This window comes from Culex pipiens, chromosome 2 (assembly GCF_016801865.2).
Source record: "Culex pipiens pallens isolate TS chromosome 2, TS_CPP_V2, whole genome shotgun sequence".
NCBI lineage: Eukaryota > Metazoa > Arthropoda > Insecta > Diptera > Culicidae > Culex > Culex pipiens.
The window spans coordinates 63331883-63349587 of NC_068938.1; the positions used below are offsets into that span (position 1 = coordinate 63331883).

General features: G+C 34.9%; 2 protein-coding genes across 2 annotated transcripts in view; both read left to right on the forward strand.

The window, feature by feature from the left end:
* Positions 1 to 1547: 1547 nt before the first annotated feature.
* LOC120420825 (m-AAA protease-interacting protein 1, mitochondrial) lies at positions 1548 to 5689 on the forward strand. The gene is made up of 3 exons (XM_039583947.2): positions 1548 to 2182; positions 2241 to 2371; positions 5418 to 5689. Exons 1-3 carry the CDS (start codon positions 1640 to 1642, stop codon positions 5560 to 5562), a joined length of 819 nt encoding a protein of 272 aa, XP_039439881.1. The 5' UTR covers positions 1548 to 1639; the 3' UTR covers positions 5563 to 5689.
* A 6710-nt stretch (positions 5690 to 12399) lies between these two features.
* LOC120420797 (nocturnin) overlaps positions 12400 to 17705 on the forward strand; it is a 69436-nt gene continuing 64130 nt past the window's right edge. The window contains exon 1 of the mRNA XM_039583914.2: positions 12400 to 12791. The gene's annotated coding sequence lies outside the window, so the exon portion shown is untranslated. The remainder of the gene's footprint in view (positions 12792 to 17705) is intronic.

The following is a 17705-nucleotide window of genomic DNA, read 5'->3' on the forward strand; positions in this document are numbered from 1 at the left end:
GCCCCTTACACGTGTTACTCTAGATTTGGAGGGCGTGTAGATAAACAATTTCGAGAATTTTTGTAAATACCAATTTAATACGGGTTTGTTTACAAACGGCTCTTGCGTTCTTATGAAAAGTTATTTCAGAATTGTGCTTATACTATATTGAATGATATTTTTCGGTGATACTTTAGTTTCTACGTTTTAGATTGACAGCTAACTCAAAATACAAAACAGTGTCGAAAAGTAAAACCTTTCAAAACGTCTTAAATAAGTGATTTAATGAACTTTTCAGCACTATTTGCTTTTGAAGTTTTGGACAAGTAGGTATATTCAAAACGGATTTGTAAACATGTTGATAAATATCGTCAACTCTTCGTTATCGTGTTAACTTGTCGCACATGCATTTTGGGCCAAATTGAGTTGAGAACGCCATTTTGTGCAGCTAACAATGCCTCACCCTTTGACCTTCACAGATCCCCAAAATTCGATTTTAATCCTGATATCTTCTACATATATAAAAAATTTCGACGGTTTTGTTCGAACGCGAATCAGTTCAATACGGAGCGTCGGATCGAGGTGCTCTTTGTTGCGTTGGGTTCGTATAAGTCCAAGGAAGGTTCTTACGCCAAAAAGTTACAACTTTGGCCACTCTGGAACCGATTCCGGAAATTCTGCAGATTGTATGGGAAAAGTTACGTAAAATCAAATGTTGATCACAGGAGGCTGAATAAGCAAAAAAGTTAAAAACGTCAGCAAACGAAAAAAGGCAGAACGAAGTTTGTCGGGTAAGGCTTGTATTCCATAAAAACCGAAAAACACCGTGCATTGTTGTCACTCTTCATATGGAAGAAGATTCGATCGTGACGTGCTATTTTGACACACCCTGAAAATTGCTGTAAGTGCGACAACCGGTCAAAAGGATTTCAGCCCAGAACGCGTTTGACACTAGTACGAGCTCGACTATCGTAAACATTTATAATAATATTGTGAAGGCAGACAAAAATCAAAATACGAGCGCAACCTGTCAAAGCCTGTTGCGCCACAGGCTGATGTACACGCTTACGACAAACCACTCCATTTTTTGTACGGCGCAACAGATTTTTTCGCGCAACAGAAGAGATGCGCACTTCGGTTTGGTGGTGCGCGAATAATAACTCGAGACTCCATCAACCAAACTTCAGGACAATGCACAGAATGGTCAATTAAACAAAATCTATTTGTTTTTGTTTACATTGCGTGCTCAATTTGTTTTTTATTCATGATCAAACATTAAATGCGTTTTTTAACGTCAAAAAGCGAAATGCGACAAGATAGCACGACAACGTCGAACTGAAATAATCGTTTTTTTCTTATTCGGTGATACATAACCAGATTCCTTAGGACGTTTTCAACAAGTTTTCAACTGTAATTTCAATCAGAGCTGGAATGCAACGAATGAAACATTGCAGGGTAAAAGCTTTGCATGCAAGCTTGCACGCAAGGCCAAATTACCAAGCAGTACACTGTCAATTTTCCCACCTACTATCCGTCATGGCTGGCCGGCGTTTATTCATTAATTCCAAACGTCAGCCCCCTTCGATCCGGGGTTTGTTATTGTTGTTTGTTATGTTACGCCGCCCGTTCACCGTCGTTTGATTCCGCAATTTTATTTACAATGTTCCTCCGTCAACGCAGCTCCGTTCAAAATTTAATCAACTTTTCCCGTTACGTGTCCAGCCCTTCCTCAACCAACTCAGGAACGTCTGCCCTCCGGCAGTCCAACAGCAGTGTTCAGCTCCAGCGACTTCTGCCCGCTGGGAGCCAAACCTCGTTTCTAGCTAGGAGAAACTATTCCACCGGAAGCGAGGACCATGATGCGGCTCCACGAAAACCGCGCAGCCTGCCGCGGCTGATGGACTTCCCAGAACTCGTATGGCCGTCCGTTATAAAGACCGTCAAGAACTGGATCATGGTGCACTTCATCATCCGGCCGTACTTTGATCGGGAGTTTACCTTGCCGGACTTTGTCCAGGGTGCCAAGCAAGCGCTGCAGGTCGTGTCGGCGTCGCTGGCCGGCGGAGAACTTAAGAATTTGGACGGCCTTGTTGAACGGCAAACGCTGAACGACCTGAAGACGGCCGTCGGCAAGATGTCTGTTGCGCAACGGTACGACCTGATGGTGGCCAAGGAGGATATTTACTTTTCCTTTCCTTATCAGGTTTGGGGTTGACGGGTTCTAATTATTGCTGCTGATTAGCTAACAGATTTGATTTTAGGTCGGCGTCATGTTTGACGAAGAGGATGAAGATAGTCAGAAGAGGTTTGTCGAAATTACCATGGTGTTCCACGTGCTCAAAGGACTGAAGGGAATGATTGAGCGAGGTGACCAGATACCGTTGAATATTGGGTGAGTGTTTTGTTCTTTAGAAGTTCAGTCTAGATTATCCGATGTTTCGATTATCCGAAGTTCGACTAACCATAAGTTTGTATAGGACTACGGATAACCGAATCATGAACCAAACTTTTTTTATGTTTCTAAGGAATTGGATAATCAAATCATACCGAAATTTTGGCCACCATATTGAATTTGAAATTTCTAAATCAATTTAGAGCATTTCGTCGCTGTCGTGCTATCTTGTCGCACGTGCATTTTGGGCCAAATTGAGTTAAGGGATTACATACATGTAAAAAATCTCAAAAAATCATATTTCCAATTATTTACTAAAACCTTTCAAAAGATGATTTCCAATCATGCCTGAAAGTTTCATAAAGATATTTCATGATTTAAGTGAGTCGAAGACGTTTTAGGTTTAAAGTTTTGCCATGCGCAAAGCGAACCGTACAACTTTGTGAGCGTTTTTCTCAAAACACCGAGTTGATTTGCGTGTGCCACGACATCTCGAAATGGGATGGACCAAATTGGCTGAAATTTGGAGTGAGGACTCTCAAGACAAATCCCGTGTGTATGACAAAACCCGGTTTTGAAATTAAGGTTTTAAAAAAAATACAAAAATCAAAAACTGTTGCTTTTTTATATGAAAAATAGAAAAATATTTTTTTCTTTTTTAAAAATAAACTTTTTGAGCATTGGCCTTCGTCATGCACACAGGACCCGTTTAGTGAGTCTTCACCAAAATTTTGAGCCGATTTGGTCAATGCAGTGTTGAGATATAGTGGCACCCGTTTTTTGAAACTGCCATTAAAATAGTTATATCTCGGCAATGGTACATTCAAATGTCTTCAAATTTATATTTTTAATAGCTGAAAATGTATATTTTCATACCCTGAAAACAGATTTTAAAATATGTTGAAATGTCTGCTCATACCAACCTCTGACATTTTAGCCAATTTACATGTATGTAACCCCTTAACACTGGAACGCCCAACGCATGTCCAACTTACACGGACGCCCAAGCCTCCCAAAAAAGTTGGAACGGTAACTTCAACTCGCTGTTTCTCGGGCATAGCTCAACCATTCGGGTCGATTCTTGTTTCCAGGGATTTGTAAGAATGTTTAGATGATCCTAAAATTTGGCAGAACTTGATTTGAACAAATCCCTAATTTCTGCGACCAAAAACATCGTTCCAACTTTTTCAAAAAGACTGCCTCCGCGGAATTTTTGGCGAATTTTTTTTACACGCGAAAACAAAAGTTGGAACGATGTTTTTGATCGTAAAAATTACAGATTTGATCAAATTGAGTTCTGCAAAGTTCTAGGATAATCTAGACATCCTAACAAATCACTGGAAAAAAGAATCGTCTTGATTGGGTGAGTTATGCCCGAAAACCAGCGAGTTGAAGTTACCGTTCCAACTTTTTTGGAGCCTTGGGCGTTGGAATGTTAAGAACGCAATTTTGTGCAGCTCACAATGCCTCACCTCACCGTCACAGATCCCGGGCTGACGGTAATAACAAAATTCATAACATTTCAATAACAAATACTGTTAAAATAACAGAAAGTGTTATGGAATCATCTTGAAAAATCCATTTTTGCATAAGGGTTTAATTCTATAGTATTTTTTAACAGGTCCTATAAACATATGAAAGACAATAGCTTATAGGACCTTTTCAAAAAAAAACTCAAGAATTACAGTTTACATTATCATAAAAAAAATTTGTTATTGGTCTGATATTGGTTGAAAGCCAACTTTGGAATAACATTCCTTGTTATGCAAGTTGTTAAATTAACAAAACATAATAACAAAGATTCGTTCGAAAAATAACTAAAATGTTATAAGTCTGTTATTGCAATAACAATCCAATAACAAAAAATTTAATTCATAGCGACGAATAACAAATCTTGTTATAAATAATATAAAATGTTATTGGCCTAGTATTTTCAAATATCAAAACAAAATATTCTTAAGTTATTTCCGTCTGCTCGGGATATTCCCAAAATTCGATTTCAATCACGAGAAATATCCAAAAATATGAAAGAATCTTTGTTACTATCTTGACACACCATGAAAATTGCTGTAAGTTAGACAACTGGTCAAACGGATTTCACGTCAGAACGCGTTTGATACACGTACATGCCCGACTACCGTACACATTTGAAATTATAACTCGGAACTCTCGGGCAACCAAATTCAACCAAATTTCAGGACAATGCACAGAATGTTCAAGCAAACAACTGTTTCAACTGTTTGTTATTATTTACATTGCGTGTTCTAGTTTTGGTTTATTCAAGGTCAAACATTAAAACGAGTTTTTCTCGGAACGTCGGGCTCGTTTGAAACGCCTTTTTAACACCTTTTCAAAGATGGGTCGGATGATGGATCCGATCAGAGTTTTTTATACCGATAAGTGAGATACGGCTTCAAAAAAGTACATAAACATCACTTAAATCCTTTCGAGCCTGAATTTTCAAAAATATATTTTTTAATCTAATAATGGGAAAATGATTCTTACGTCCAAACGAAAATTATAGGCTAGTTTTGGAAATTTTCATTTTTGGGTCATATATGACCCAAAGCAAAGCAATCAACTTTAACGACCCTCGGGTCTTGTGTGGGCTCTGTTGCAAGTTTCTGCTCATTTCTAGACGTCCGAAGGTTATGTGTGTTGAGTCACCCAAAACCTCTTTTACGCAAATGGACCGATATTTTACTTCCCCATCCGATAGAAGGCGTGATCAGGCAAATCTCGTCTCGAAAAACGCCACCGGGTTCGTCTGGGATTGAACCCAGGCCTGCTGGGGTAAGAGGCTACCACGCTAACCACTAAACCACCGGACCCGTCATATATGACCCATCAGGCTTGAAAGGGTTAAGTGGTCATTGCATGAGACAGGGTTGCTAGATCTTCAATGTTTTAGGCTGCTTTGGATACGATTTCTGGCCATTTATCGGACATCTGGATTTTTGCGAAAATAAATTTTTAATTCGACAACTAAATTTTACAATGAAAGTTGAGTAATACCATAAACCAAAATGTTCTTCCACTATTCCAGCGTAATGCCCGAGTTCCGGGACAAGATCTGCATCTGCAACTATCGGTTCATCAAGGAGTTCACCAAGGGCGTCGATTCGGACTGGACCGTCAACATTGTGAATCACTTCAAAGCGAGCGATCTGGCCGAGGAGGCAAATCAGTAATCGAAGCAACAGGAAAACAATAACCCGGAATACCTGGGATGACCTCAGGTTTCGGACCGACCGTAGCTTTCTAGTGAGACAGAGTGTATATTTTGTGAATAAATGAGAAGCAGACAGAAAAATCCAACTTGAAACAATGTTTTACTTGTTTGAGGTAAATTGAAAACCCGCACTATCACAAATCAGTCACGCTTTGCAATCGCAGACAGTAAATAAGCGGGTTCTACTAGAAAGGTATAAGGACTGCTCCAGCTAGACAGTAAGCAATTCACGTAGATTCCGCTGATAACCAGCGCGTATGGTGTGGACGCCACTGACGGTTTGTAAAAAGCCCAAGTGTCTTCTCAGCAAACCGGACTGAACTCCAGCGGGACTATTTTCCTCCCAGCACACGATAAGAAACCGATCCAATCTAGACCGAACCAGCTGAGCTGACGAACGCACTTCAGAGAAGAGTGCACTTTCTTTATTCGAAACTGCACTTGCCGTGTAGAGCGCAAGTGGCAACACCGCCAGAGAACTGGTGACCCAGCGACGCGTAGAGGTTAGATTCGCAGGGAAGATAATGTGCGTTGGGAGATGCACTTGTCAGCCTGTCTAGTCAAATAGGCGATGCAATGGCAGATAAGAGATGGGTGGAATTTTTTCCTGAAAGAGAATCGTTGGAAATGGAATTGTGTTCTTTTCAATGGATTGGTGGCAGTTGTAATTCTCAGTTCGATATTGTTCGATATTTTAATCCTTAGATATTCATTAAAAACTGAAATAAAACTCCGTGCATTGTTATCACTCTTCATATGAAACAAGTTTCAATCTTGTCGTGCTATCTTGACACAGCCTAAAAATTGATGTAAGTGCGACAACTGGCCAAAGGGATTTCAGATCAGAACGCGTTTGACACACGTACATTCCCGACTACCGTAAACATTTGCTTTTACAAATAATTTGTATAACTCTGGACTCCGGCAACCAAATTCAACCAAACTTAGGGAAAATTCACAGAATGGTTAACCAAACAAAACCGTGTTTGTTATTGATAACATCGTGCGCTTTGGTTTTTATTTATTCAAGATCAAACATTAAAACGTTTTTTTTTTCTCGGAACGTCAAAAAACGACGTGCGACAAGATAGCACCACAGCGTCAGAAGAGAAAAAAAGATCATTCACTTTTTAGCAATTCATTGATATTTATCAACAATAAAAAAACATGTTTGGTGGATATAAATCGAAAACGGTACACGGTATCGAATTTCTGTAAAGTAATTTTCGATTGTAAATTTGATTTCACATCTAAAAATTGAACCATTTTTCCAATTTCCATATTTTTCAAAAATTATGATATTTTTAGAAAAATTGGCAACACTGCCAAATGAACTTTGACCAACCTGTGCCTTAGCTCATAAGTTGGCATTTTTCGTCATCTTAAATATATCCAATTAATGAGATTTTTCAAAAGTGTGTGAAAAGTTGAATAAAAAATCAGGTAATTTTTTTGTAGTGTAATCATTTTGTTTTGAGAAGTCCTAAGCATTACTACAACTTTGCCGAAGACACCAAATTGATCAGAAAATCCATTTCAAGATACAGTTTTTTAATATTCTAATAGACTTCTTGCACAGACATCTGCCAAAATGTATTAAAACTTGTATGGACAAACTGCTGATGCAAAATGACTTCTATGGTCATCAAAAAAGTATACACAATGTTTCATCAAAATATAAAAATACAAAAAAAAATGTTTTCTGAAAAATATCCTGATTCTTAGGAATATTACTCTTTTACAACTTAAGCCGTTGCAGATATTTTTCAAAGTTTATGTTGTTACCCTGATGTCCGTCCCTTAAAATTAAGGGTAAAAACAAAGTTTTCAAAAAAAAACATCCAATTTCAATAAACTCGACGTGCAATCATCTGAAAATATTTAAGACTGCATTTTCAAACGTTGAAAATAATTTTACTAAATTCGAGCTTGTTCGAAAATATTCATTGCTTGTTATTTCAATGTAATAATTAATTTTTGATCGAAAAAAACCTCTAATTATGTTTTGATAATATTTTCGAGTAAAAACCATTTCTAAGTTAAATTCTCCCGAAAAAAATATACATAATCGTCAACCTTTGATGAAAATGTTTTCAAATTACTGAGAAAAATCTCATTTTTTTATTTTTTTAAATTGCTGATTCAATCTTTGGTTCTTGAGGTATAATCTTGCTTAAAAATGGAAATTTGGAAAAAAAAAAGAAAAAAATATTTTAAAGTGCTATTCTATATTTAATGAGGGTTCATTTTGTACTCGATGGTAATTTAGAAACTATTTATTCGATTTTTAGTGGCAAAACATAACATTTTCTCATTTCCTTGAAAACTACATTTTCATTATTTAAAATTCATGACTGTCATTTCAAAATGGATTACGTAACGTATTTTTTACCCTTTTGAACTGTAAGTTGTGATACATAAATTTTGAAAGTATTATTTATTTTAAAATCAATTTTTTTCACGTATGTTTCATTGATTTAATTAGGAATCGGATCATTAGTTTTCAAGATAACGTCGATTGGAAAATAAGGACTTACTGGAAAAACTGATTTTTGTAATTTGCCATCTATTTTTTTTTAATTTTGATTTTTTTATTGTTCTGAAAATTGTAACATTTAAACGGTAGATTTTTTTTTAAATTTCGCTAAAGTTCTTTTCGATTTCAAATTTATTTTTATTCCAAACGTTTTAAAGCGAATGTTTTTCCATAATTTTTCAAATATCTTTTATTTTCATAATTCATAGCTTTGTCGAAATGAATTTGTCTGTCATGTACCGTAAAACGGGGTGGCTTTGATAGCCGGGGTGACTTTGATAGGTTCGCGATTTTTCCGAAAAATGAAGAGTGCAATTAAAATACTTACGGAATGGTTTAGAATCATACTGACCGTGGTAGAGAAGTTTTCAAAGTATCTCAAAAAGAACTTTTCATAAAATTTTGAATAGTTTAAAAAGTTAGTTAACTACAGTTAAGAAAATGTTGATTAAAGTAATTATTTTAAACTTCTCAAAGTGTCATAATTTTCTCAATGAACATGAGTTTGAATCGGTAAACGGAATGCATTTTCGGATTCCTTGGACAATTTTCTATCGGGAGAAGAAAAATTAAGTTTGTAAATAATAAGTAATATGTGTTTTTGAAACACAATTAAAAAAAAATCTCCAAATTTATAAGCAATTTCAGTTGAACAAATTTCATGTAAAATGTGAAAACTTGTGATTTGTGCTTCAAATTCAGTATAAAATGCAATATAAATCGATAATTTTATAAAAAAAACTTGTTTTAACAAATTTCAAGCAAAATTCCTACTTTTTAACAATTTTACCTAAAATTTATATGTATTTTGTTAAAGGGTTATTAACTTAGTAAACTTAATATAAACATTGCTTTTTTTTCTTAAAAACTGTATCAACTACTTTGGTAATGGTACATTTAACGTAAAAATAAAGTTTGAACATCTTAAATATGATTTTAACATGAAACACTATGACTATCAAAATTACCCCGGAATTTAAACTTAGAATTTTTAACGTAACTATTTTTCTTAATACTATAGAAAAAACTTTTTTTCCAAATAATGCATGGACTTTGTGTGGCCCACCCCAGTACATGTTTAAAAAATAATAATCTTAAGAAAAACCTTATCAGTTGATAAATATTCCAAAAACAAATTGAAATCCTATCAAAGTCACCCCGGTTTATGGTACTTAAAAAGCTGGCATTTATTGTCCACTGAAACATATCAATGAATGAAGAAATCGATTGAGGTAGAGTTTGACAATATCGAGTATTTGTAATAAAAAGTGAAATAAATAAGCTTTGTGCCTCCAAATTTGAATGGTGACTAAACCAATAATACAAAATGGATAAGAGAAAGTATTATCCAAATCAAAAAAATAAATATATGAGCAATTCTCTACAAAACCGGCCGATTTCGACCATTTTTATTTTTTGTATTTTTTTATTTGGCTCAAACTTTGTGGGGGCCTTCCCCATGACCAAAGAAGCCATTTTGCATCATTAGTTTGTCCATATAAATTTCCATACAAATTTGGCAGCTGTTCATACAAAAATGGTACGTAAATATTCGAAAATCCGTAACTTTTGAAGGAATTTTTTGATCAATTTGGTGTCTTCGGCAAAGTTGTAGGTATTGTTAAGGACTATTTAGAAAAAAATAGGTACACGGAAAAAAAAATTTCCCGATTTTTTTATTAACTTTTTTTTCACAAAAACTCAAATTCCCAAAATACGTATTTTTTGATTTTCGAGATTTTTTGATATGTTTTAGAGGACAAAAATCCGCAACTTTTGAGCTATAGAGAAACATGGTCAAAAAATCTGCCGCCGAGTTATGATTTTTTGAAAAACTGGTAATTTTTGGAAAAATATAAATTTCATACATAAAATTTTTTTGACCTCATTTTTTTATGCAAAATTGAATTTGCAATCGAAAATTACTTTACAGATTTTTTGATAAAGGGCCCCGTTTTCAAGTTATAGCCACCGAAAGTTTGATTTCAGCGAAATATTTGCAGTTTTTCGATTTTTAAAAATAGTGACCATGAGTGACCATTTCTGAAAATATTTTTTTTGAAAAGTTCAGAAAATTTGCTATAAAATTGTCTAAGAGACATTGAAGATTGGACCTCTGGTTGTTGAGATACAGCGGCTTAAAGAAAAAGAAACACGAAAATTGAAGTTTTCTAAGTCTCACCCAAACAGCCCACCATTTTCTAATGACGATATCTCAGCAATTAATGGTTCAATTTTCAATGTTGATACATGAAACATTCGTGAAATTTTCCGATCTTTTCGAAAAAAATATTTTGAAAAAAATTAAATCAAGACTAACATTTTAAAAGGGCCAAACATTGAATATTATGCCCATTTAAAATGTTAGACTTGATTTAATTTTTTTCAAAATATTTTTTTCGAAGAGATCGGAAAATTTCACGAATGTTTCATGTATTAACATTGAAAATTGAACCATTAATTGCTGAGATATCGTCATTAGAAAATGGTGGGCTGTTTGGGTGAGACTTAGAAAACTTCAATTTTCGTGTTTCTTTTTCTTTAAGCCGCTGTATCTCAACAACCAGAGGTCCAATCTTCAATGTCTCTTAGACAATTTTATAGCAAATTTTCTGAACTTTTCAAAAAAAATATTTTTAGAAATGGTCACTCATGGTCACTATTTTTAAAAATCGCAAAACTGCAAATATTTCGCTGAAATCAAACTTTCGGTGGCTATATCTTGAAAACGGGGCCCTTTATCAAAAAATCTGTAAAGTAATTTTCGATTGCAAATTCAATTTTGCATAAAAAAATGAGGTCAAAAAAATTGTATGTATGAAATTTCGATTTTTTCCAAAAATCACCAGTTTTTCAAAAAAAATCATAACTCGGCGGCAGATTTTTTGACCATGTTTCTCTATAGCTCAAAAGTTGCGGATTTTTGTCCCCTAAAACATATCAAAAAATCTCGAAAATCAAAAAATACGTATTTTGGGAATTTGAGTTTTTGTGAAAAAAAAGTTAATAAAAAAATCGGGAAATTTTTTTTTCCGTGTACCTATTTTTTTCTAAATAGTCCTCAACAATACCTATAACTTTGCCGAAGACACCAAATTGATCAAAAAATTCCTTCAAAAGTTACAGATTTTCGAATATTTACGTACCATTTTTGTATGAACAGCTGCCAAATTTGTATGGAAATTTATATGGACAAACTAATGATGCAAAATGGCTTCTTTGGTCATAGGGAAGGCCCCCACAAAGTTTGAGCCAAATCAAAAAATACAAATAAAATCCATTTCCGGTTTTGGTAGAGAATTGCTCATATGATAATCTCGAAAAAAAATGCGAAATACTAGAAAATTGCTCAAAAACGATATTTTTTATTTGAAAAACATAAAAAGTAGAGGGTATTAGTAAAAAACGGACACTATTTTTTTAAACTTTTGCAAGTTCACATAAAGCAATTAAAATTATCTACTCAAGATCTAAAAATTAGGTTCTCCTTTCCAATGCTTTCAGTAGATTCAAAATTCTTTAAAAAAAAATGATTTTTGCCGAGTTTTTATATCCAAGGGTTAAATGAATGGGTCATTTTTTAAGTCAGGAGTTGTCTACCTTGCAAATTAAACTCACTAACCATCTTATCATAGTACCATAATGTCTACCATTCTTCTTCATCGTGATCACCATCACCTTCGATAAGACCTAACCGAGCAAAGGTTGTCCAAGGACGTGCGCGCTTTTTTACTATGCCTCAAATACGCAAATCTTATCACCCCCTATTGGGCCATTGCCTCGCATCTTGTTAGGAGGTTCTACTTCTTTCTAGTTGTGGTTGGTTTGTTCCCTGCATATGTCCAAATTAAGCATCATTTTGCCGGCTGATAACACCGTTTGAGCGTCTTGAAAAACTGTTGTGAGACTATTTGAGAGTAATACCTAGTTGATGAGTTTAAAGAAACAATGTGATTCATTAGTAGACTTTAGTCAAAACTATCAAACTGATCAACCACTCAGTTGCTCCGCAGAAAAAAATCCCTCACAGTGATTCCGACTTGTGCTAGTTAGTATCACTTCCTTCAACATAGTAGTGCCCAGCCAAGTCTGATGCGTTACAGTTCAACAAAGACTGCTATCAGCTGTCCCGGGCACGTTTCAACCACCACCAAGTGGTCTCTCAGCGTTGGTCGTAGTCGGTACTGCTACTGATAAGCCGCTGTGGAGTTGGACCTCGCCGAGCCAAAGCTGGCCCTGGCCGCCGGTTTCAATCGTTCGGTGAAAGCTGTACGAGACGGTCGCGTTCAAGGCGGTTCTTGAGTTCCGTGAGTCTTCGGGGTGGTACAGTTACGGTTCAGTTGGTGGTTTTGGGAATTAATTGGGCGTATTGCGGTTATCAAGTGAATAGTATCAAGTGCCATAAATAGAAGCTTCCAAAAAGCCCCAATTGAGAAGATTCCAGAAGTGGAAAAATTTGCAAACGTGACAAGTGATAAGGTGGGCGGCGTTATCTTCGCCGAGAAGTGCAAAAAAAAAGTTAAAACAGGTTTGGAAAGCTGAAATTTCTAGTAATAAAAAAAAGCAAGTGAAGTCGATGTCCTAATTCCCGCCACTCGGGGTGCATCATTTGTCACCTTCCAGCTGACAGTGTCTTATCTAATTGGCGAACGGTAAGTACACCCACGCCTGCAAGCGTTGAGATAGCGAGCAAAAGTGTGCACACACAGAGCGGACACCGGCAACTAGCAAACAACCCTTCTCAGCATGTGAAAGACGCGTGACTTGGCAACTGACTCTCTGCAGCTGATACTGAACGCACTTTCCACGTCAAGGATCAGCAAAGAAGCTGAGCTGATAGCCCGATTGAGGGGGGATGACAAAGCGATAGTATGGACGCTTTGTTTACTCTACCGAGTGACTCAATGGAGGATCGGAATGAGGTAGATTGATTCTAAGAAATTCGACTCTTAGCAAAAATAACTTTTAGGGCACTCAAATATTTGATTCAAGAACAATTGTTTGAAATCAGTTTGCCTTATTGGCTTATTGTCAATTCTGAAAATAAAGTTTGATACTCCACGGATAGAAATCCTGTACGATAATCCAATAACTCTCTGTTGTCGAATGTTTCCAAAATCGTTAACATTTTTTTCGATTTCGATGCAAATGTTTTCAAAATCGACAATATTGTTGTTCAGAATCGGAAAAATGTTGTCGATTTTGAAAACATTTCGATGCTTACAAATTTGATAGCAGAGAGTTACAGGATTAACTTACAGGATTTCTATCCGCGTATGTGGTTTGCTGGTCTTCCCATCCTCCAAGCTGTTTTTTTTGTGTGAAACGACTGGCATTCAAAAAATACTGTTTCTGATCGCTTTCTTAAACAAAATCAAACTTTTCGTGTTAGTTTGAGTGGATGGAACGAAATTTGCTCGAAATAGAATGAAACTAAGCAAAACGCAAGCCATGTTGACTCACATAGGAGGTTAAGCACTCGCTCCTAACTCCATCCAATTTGCTGATTTTCACTATTAAAACAACTAATTTTGCAAAACTTTTGATAGAAGCTTGTTTGCTCACTTCTTATTGAGCTTTTTATCACTCGATTTCAGTTGAAAACGCTTTTAATTAGCTTTAATTGAATGTCAAAGTTCTGACCTGCCAACATTAGAGGCACGCTGGAATTAGATGCTGTTCCCCTATAAAGTTAGTGTAAGGAATTCACGAAAAACTGGAATTTTGTAATTCCATCGGGCACCTAAGGTTGGCACATCAACACTTTGTCGTCCAATTAAAGCTTCTAAATAAGATATCTAAAAGGAAGGGGCTCAAATTTGATTTAAGAGGCAGTTTTTGTAAATATTGCTCGGTTTGTTCTAGAGGTCGTATCGAGGTGCTCCGATTTGGATGAAACTTTCAGGGTTTGTTTGTCTATACATGAGATGAACTCATGCCAAATATGAGCCCTCTACGACAAAGGGAAGTGGGGTAAAACAGGCTTTGAAGTTTGAGGTCCAAAAAACATAAAAAATCTTAAAATTGCTCGCATTTCAGTAAAACTTCATCAATTCCAACTCTCTTAGATGCATTCGAAAGGTCTTTTGAAGCACTTCAAAATGAGCCATAGACATCCAGGATTTGTTTAACTTTTTCTCATAGCTTTTGCAAATTACTGTTAAAATGGATTTTTTTAAAACCTTAATATCTTTTTGCAACAGCCTCCAACACCCATACTCCCATAGGTCAAAAGTTAGGGAATTTCATGGACTATAAGCCTACGGTAATAACTTTTTGGCCAATCGCAGTTTTTCTCATAGTTTTTCGATTTTTCTGTATCAAACATTTTACAACGTTAGTTTTTGCCCTGTAGGCTTCCATAGCGGCACTTTTTGGTCTCATTTTTGTCATATTCGGAATCCTCGGAAAATTTCACGTAAGTTAGAAGTATTGGAGTTGTAAATTTGATTTAAAAAATAATTAAATAAAACATTTTTGAAAAAAGAAATAGATCTTATTTACCCTGTGATCAATACGTCAAATGCTGTATCAAGTAGGCGAAAACCTGTTTTACCCCCAATTCAACAAATTGTTAAAAAATATTTTAATTCATTCTAAATGGCATTTTTTTTCAATCAAATTTACAACTCCAATACTTCTAACTTACGTGAAATTTTCCGAGGATTCCGAATATGACAACAATGAGACTAAAAAGTGCCGCTATGGAAGCCTTCAGGGCAAAAACTAACGTTGTAAAATGTTTGATACAGAAAAATCGAAAAACTATGAGAAAAACTGCGATTGGCCAAAAAGTTATTACCGTAGGCTTATAGTCCATGAAATTCCCTAACTTTTGACCTATGGGAGTATGGGTGTTGGAGGCTGTTGCAAAAAGATATTAAGGTTTTAAAAAAATCAATTTTTAACAGTAATTTGCAAAAGCTATGAGAAAAAGTTAAACAAATCCTGGATGTCTATGGCTCATTTTGAAGTGCTTCAAAAGACCTTTCGAATGCATCTAAGAGTGTTAAAATTGATGAAGTTGTACGCAGACGCGAGCAATTTTAAGATTTTTTATGTTTTTTGGACCTCAAACTTCAAAGCCTGTTTTACCCCACTTCCCTTTGTCGTAGAGGGCTCATATTTGGCATGAGTTCATCTCATGTATAGACAAACAAACCCTGAAAGTTTCATCCAAATCGGAGCACCTAAATACGACCTGTTACACATTGGTGAAAAACTCGCTCTTAAATGTAAATAGGACATTCATGCGAACAGCAGCAGTTCATTCTAACGAAATCTTTAATGGATCTTCTAATGCACAGCTGTCCGTCACAGATCGTAAAACTAAATGGAAATTTGGATTTCCAAAAAATGGTGCAATGTTGGAGAGTTGGTGTACCTATTTAAAAGAGTTGTTTCCAGCGATGGAATAATCATCATCAAAAGAAAATCTCTAGAAGTTCATCAAGAGAAAAAAATCCGAAAGGAGCATGGCTCTCCTCTCACGCGCACGAAAGATGGGTAAAAAGAATCTAAAAAATCATCATCTTGATTATTCGGTGGAACATCTATTTCACTACTACACTTGCAAGGGCAACGTCACACTCGAAAAATGACCTGTCACATTTTGTAGGTGAGCAATGTGTGTAAACAAAGTGAAATAAATATTGTTAAGTGGTGCTGTCAAGGAAATTCACAAAAAAATCATCAGCAGATTGATTTTCTTGGAGAATTTCGAGAGCGATTTTCTTTTGTGTGATTTGCATCCTCTTTCTTTCGCGGGTTTAGAAAGTTCGCAAGCGAAATTGATTCTTTTGCGATTATTCCATCCCTGGTTAATTTGCAAACGTTTCCTAATTTCCACTTTCTTCGAGGAAATAAACCAAAAGCATGAGAGCGAACCTTCTAAAATGAGTTTTTCAAACGTACAATTCAGGGTTAACGGTGCACATCAACCAGAACTTTTGCCCCCAGATTTTTGTTACATACATTTTAGTATCTTCAAAACTACGGGAACTATCGAAATAATTTTTTATTCATACCCTAAGCTACTATTTCTATAAACGTTTACAACAAAATAGGTCAATTTTCATACTCACATTATTGGAGGATTGGGTTCATAAGTTCAACAATTTTGGAATAAGAAGATAACAGCTTCCTTGGTTGCTGTGCACAAAAGTATCTGAAAAAAGTGCAGTTGAATTGATATGAACCTGGTCGCATTGTTTACAAATGATTATAAATTTACATAACATAAAAAAGATATTAAAATAATTATAAATTGTTTTTTTTTTCGCACTTTTGAAGCAAAAGATTTCTTGAGTTATAAGAAAAGCTTAAACCCAAAATTTTTGAAGCTGCGGCAGACGAGCATCAAAAAATCCTATAATATTAGAAAATTCCCTTCAAAATAAGACAAGAAACCTTATAGTATTTAATGCAAATTAACCTCGCCTCTAGGCGGGATTCGAGCTAAAAATTCTAAAAAAAAATCATTTCTTAACGAATTTTCAAAGAGCATATTATTTTAAGAAAATTTTGGGTTTGATTATTTTACTTGTTTCATGTGTCTTTGCCAATGTTCAGCAAAAAAATATCTCATGACCCAATTTTTTAATTCAAAAAAAGGATGCAGCAATTTTGGTTTTGTCTCCAATCTTGCTTTGACATAGTTTGCTGTGACTTAAAAGTTAATGGTGAAAAACACTAAAATAAATCAATAAAGTGACTAGAAAATCATAAACCATAGCAAATAGGCAAAACATAATCGTTGGAGATGGAGAGCCTGGAATTAACTAAATAAAACTTAAACTAAACAAATTAAATGCATATAAAACGCTTAAGATAAATGAAAAAAACAACACCAGAGTTAATGAGTTTATTTCCATTTAATGTAACGTCTTTTTTACATGTTTATTCTGCAATGGTCCTGTCTGCAAATGGAATCCATAACCTCTATTAAGTTCGTTATAAAAAGTTACTCTAGTATTGATCATAGGTAAATATATTAAATAATTTAAAGTTTTTCTTTGTTAAGTGTTGTAAAAGTTTAAAAATATATGAAAAAATTAAAATGATTTCAAAAGTTTTAAAAACAACATATATTATTGCTCTTTCAAAAAATATTGCTATAAATTTAAAATTCATTATAAATATCTTTACATGTATTTTTTTTATTCATTAGGCCTTTGCAAATATTTTTTGAAGTTTATGTCCCTCGACTCTGACAAATATCAGAGGAAGGGGAAGGGATAAAAAATAAGGTATGAAAATGGATTTAATGGTTTAAAAATTTGAATAAAAAAAGTGTTTTAAAATGCGGGAAAAAAGTTTTTGCGGGGCTGTATATTGGAATTTTATTTATAAAAACTTACGATCTCTAACATGCTGAATATAATGAGCATGACATGCTTAATAGAATTATCAATGCAGAAAAATTCATTTAAGATTTTATTTCAGTTAATTACACACTTAATTTTTTTAACGAATTCGGTAGATGAAAAATCGGTAATGTTTAGATCGGCAAACCATCTGTCAAAATGAACAAAATATTACCGAATTTCGGTTGTCCGATGAACAAT